Source organism: Colobus angolensis, unplaced genomic scaffold, assembly GCF_000951035.1.
Source record: "Colobus angolensis palliatus isolate OR3802 unplaced genomic scaffold, Cang.pa_1.0 Scaffold416, whole genome shotgun sequence".
Classification (NCBI taxonomy): domain Eukaryota; kingdom Metazoa; phylum Chordata; class Mammalia; order Primates; family Cercopithecidae; genus Colobus; species Colobus angolensis.
Genome location: NW_012117555.1, coordinates 433,062 through 436,149, shown reverse-complemented (window position 1 = coordinate 436,149; position 3,088 = coordinate 433,062). Strand labels below are relative to the sequence as shown.

Sequence of the window (3,088 nt, the reverse complement as noted above, 5' to 3'; positions counted from 1 at the left end):
AGCGGGGGCAGGGATGAGGCAGGGGCAGGGACGGGCAGGGGCAGGGATGGGGCAGGCACAGGGGCAGGGGCAGACTCACCTGGCCTGGGTCCCCCCTGGCGCCTTGCTGGCCTTGCTCATGGCCCATGCCCGCCCCCGAAGGGTGCTGAGCAGCCCGATCTTGGTGGTGAGGAGCTTGTTGTTGGGAAGCTGGTACAGCAGCTGCTCTCCTGGAGGTCAGAGGCCAGGGCACGTGTGGAGGGCGTGCAGGACCTCGGTCCCCACCCCTCCAGTCTGCCCTGTGCTCCAGCCCAGGAGGCCCCTGCAGGCTGCCCGCCTGTGGCGCCGGCTCCCACTACCTTCCCGGAAGCTGCCGTAGCTGTCTCGGCTCTTGACCTCACACCACTTCAGCATGTAGTCCTCCCGACGGCTGTCCTGGATGCGCCGCCAGCCCTTGCTTTTGCAGTAGGAGCTGATGCTGCAGGGGGGCCGGGGTGGGGGTGACCTGGGGGCCCAGGTGAGGGTGTGGGGCCAGCGGGCGGCCAGCGGAGGCCAGGCTGGGTCCTGGGAGCAGGCGGTGGGTATTCAGCGGGACAGGGCCGCCCAGGCCGCTACTCACATCGCAGCCCCGTTGTTGCCTCCGACGTAGAAGAAGGGCCCCGGCCGGGTGCTGGGGAGCGATGGCTTCCCATCCCCCAGCAGGAGCCCCTCCAGGAGGGCAGCTGGGGGCCCGCTGGCATCAGTGTCATCCGAGTCTGCAGGCCGGTGGCTGGTCAGGAGCCCAGGGGGTCCGGGCGTGGCGTGGGCTCTTCCTGCCCCCTCCAGGTCTGGCCCACAGTGCCCACCTGCGTCGTGGTCTGGCTGGCTTGGCTGACATGGGAGTCCCTCCTCCTGGCTGCTCCCCATTGGCCTCTCATGGGCCGGGCCTGTGAACGGGGTGGGGTCCCGCCCGGGTGGCTACGGGAGCCGTCCACTCAGCCCGGACATGGCTCAGCTCACTCCCAGCCCATTTCTCCAAGACCCTAGACAATCCCCCTGGCCCATTTGGGGCTCAAGTTCTGCCCGAGCTCCGACCCAACCAGGCGGCCTGGGGACTGCTTACACCTGGGGAGGGGCCGCGACCACCCTCCAGGGCCAGCCTTCCTGCCGGGGTGGGGAGCTCGGAGCAGGGGACAGGGAGGTCGCCCCCCCACCCTCCTCACCAACAGGGCAGTGGCCTGGTGCAGGGCAGGGGCCAGGCTGTGAGGCCAGTGCTGGATGCAGACGTGACCCAGGGATGGTCCCAGGAGGGCAGGGGTCACAATGTCCATGATGATGTCACGGGTGACCCAAGGGGCCATTGTCAGGCAGGGGAGATGAGAGGCTGCCCTTCTCGGAACAGGCAATGCTGCCCAGCGGCTGCCCATAGGGGTGGTGCCAGCCAGGCAGAGCCCTAGGCCGCGGAGCACGGCCTCTCCCCTCTGCCTGCAGAGCCCGGCGCCCACAGCTGGGCCCTCTCTCGGAGCAGCAGGGCATGGCCGTGTGTGGGTCCTGCCCCTGCCCCGTGAGACCGACTGACTTCCTTGGGGATAGAAGTCCGTCCCAGGGAGGCCTTGGCTTTGGAGAGGAAGGCGACCACTCAGGGCTGCTCTATTCACCTGGGACTCGAGCCCGAGGCCGCCGCTGGATCGTTGGTCTCTTGCCCCTCTTGGAGCCGGCTTGGGTCCCAGTGAGCAGTCCCCGGCGATGGACGAACCGGGTGCAGCTGTGGGCCATTGGCCGGGGGGCGCCAGGGCGAGGGCCCTTCAGGGAAGATGCTGCTTTGACCCTTCTGTGGGAACTTCGGGCAGCCCGAGGCCCCAGCACTTGGATGGAGCAAGCAGTCAGGCCCACCCTGCCCAGGAAAGGGCGCCTCCCAGGGCCGCGGACTTGAGCCTCTGCAGGCGGCTGGCTCCTGCCTCCGTGGCAGCTGTGGGGCTTGGCGCCGTGGGGGGCCGAGGCTGTCTCTGCACCCTGTCTCTGCCGGGCGAGTCCTCCCCGGCCGGAGCTGCTCCTCGGGCGTGGCTGAGCTCGGCCTGGGTGCCAGCTGGAAGGAAGGACAGCGTCAGGCCTGCTGGGTGAGGCGCCTGCCTGAAGAGTGGAGTTTGGGAGGACTCCCTGGCCCGAGCAGGGGTCTCCTCTGTCTCTGCTGCTGATCCCAGAGCCCAGTTGTGGGCTGTGTGCAGCCACCTGGTACCTGCCATCCGGGTTCCTCTGCGGCCGCCCCCGGGTGCCAGGCCCAACCCCCAGGACACTGTCCCCAGCACCTTCCCGTGTTGCAACTCAAGAACATCTCAGGAATTTTCAGCCAGTTCCTTGACAGATCCTTCTACCGCTGTCTCCAGCAAACAAAGCCATCTTGGGGCTGCTTGGGAGGTGAGGACTTTTTTTTGTTTGAGACAGAGTCTCGCTCTGTCTCCCAGGCTGCAGTGCAATGGCGCGATCTTGGCTCACTGCACCCTCTTCCTCCCAGGTTCAAGCGATTCTCCTGCCTCAGCCTCCCGTGTTGCTGGGACTACAGGCGCCCGCCACCACGCCTGGCTAATTTTTTGTATTTTTAGTAGAGACAGGGTTCCTCCATGTTGGTCAGGCTGGTCTCAAACTCCTGACCTCAGATGATCCGCCCACCTCGGCCTCCGAAAGTGCTGGGATTACAGGTGTGAGCCACCGCATGTGGCTTAGGTGAGGACTTTCAAGGGTTTGAAGGAACTCGCCCAGGAGACGGAAGCACACGGCAGCGGAGGCTCTGAGGCTAGAGAAGGCTGGAGCAGGCCTGAGGCTCCAGGCTGGGGGCAGAGCTCTCCAAAGGCAGCCCCTGCAGCTCACCTGACCTGCAGAGGTGGCAGCATCGCTCTTGGCCGCCCGAGGACTTTGTGTCTGCCCCTCCCTGCCCCACCTGAGTGACAGGAGGGAAGGAGACAACAAGGAAGCCCACGGGCAGGGGAAGGCGGGTAAACCGAGGCAGCCGTTCGCACGATGACCCAGCTGGGTGGGGCCGCTGGGGCCCGTCCTGGGGGAGGAGCAGGACACAGACTGGGTCCCGCACCTGTGGCCGGGAGAGCCTCACGCCCTCTTCCTAGGGTGGGCTGGG

The 3,088-nt window shown here is 66.8% G+C and overlaps 1 protein-coding gene across 1 annotated transcript in view; it reads right to left on the bottom strand.

The window, feature by feature from the left end:
- Positions 1 to 1,734, bottom strand: part of TTLL10 (tubulin tyrosine ligase-like family member 10) — a 25,097-nt gene extending 23,363 nt beyond the window's left edge. The window contains exons 1-5 of the mRNA XM_011956415.1: positions 1,613 to 1,734; positions 1,182 to 1,258; positions 599 to 905; positions 339 to 457; positions 80 to 209 (exon numbers count right to left, since the gene is read on the bottom strand). Coding sequence (XP_011811805.1) covers positions 80 to 209; positions 339 to 457; positions 599 to 905; positions 1,182 to 1,258; positions 1,613 to 1,734 — 755 coding nt within the window. The remainder of the gene's footprint in view (positions 1 to 79; positions 210 to 338; positions 458 to 598; positions 906 to 1,181; positions 1,259 to 1,612) is intronic.
- Positions 1,735 to 3,088: the final 1,354 nt, after the last annotated feature.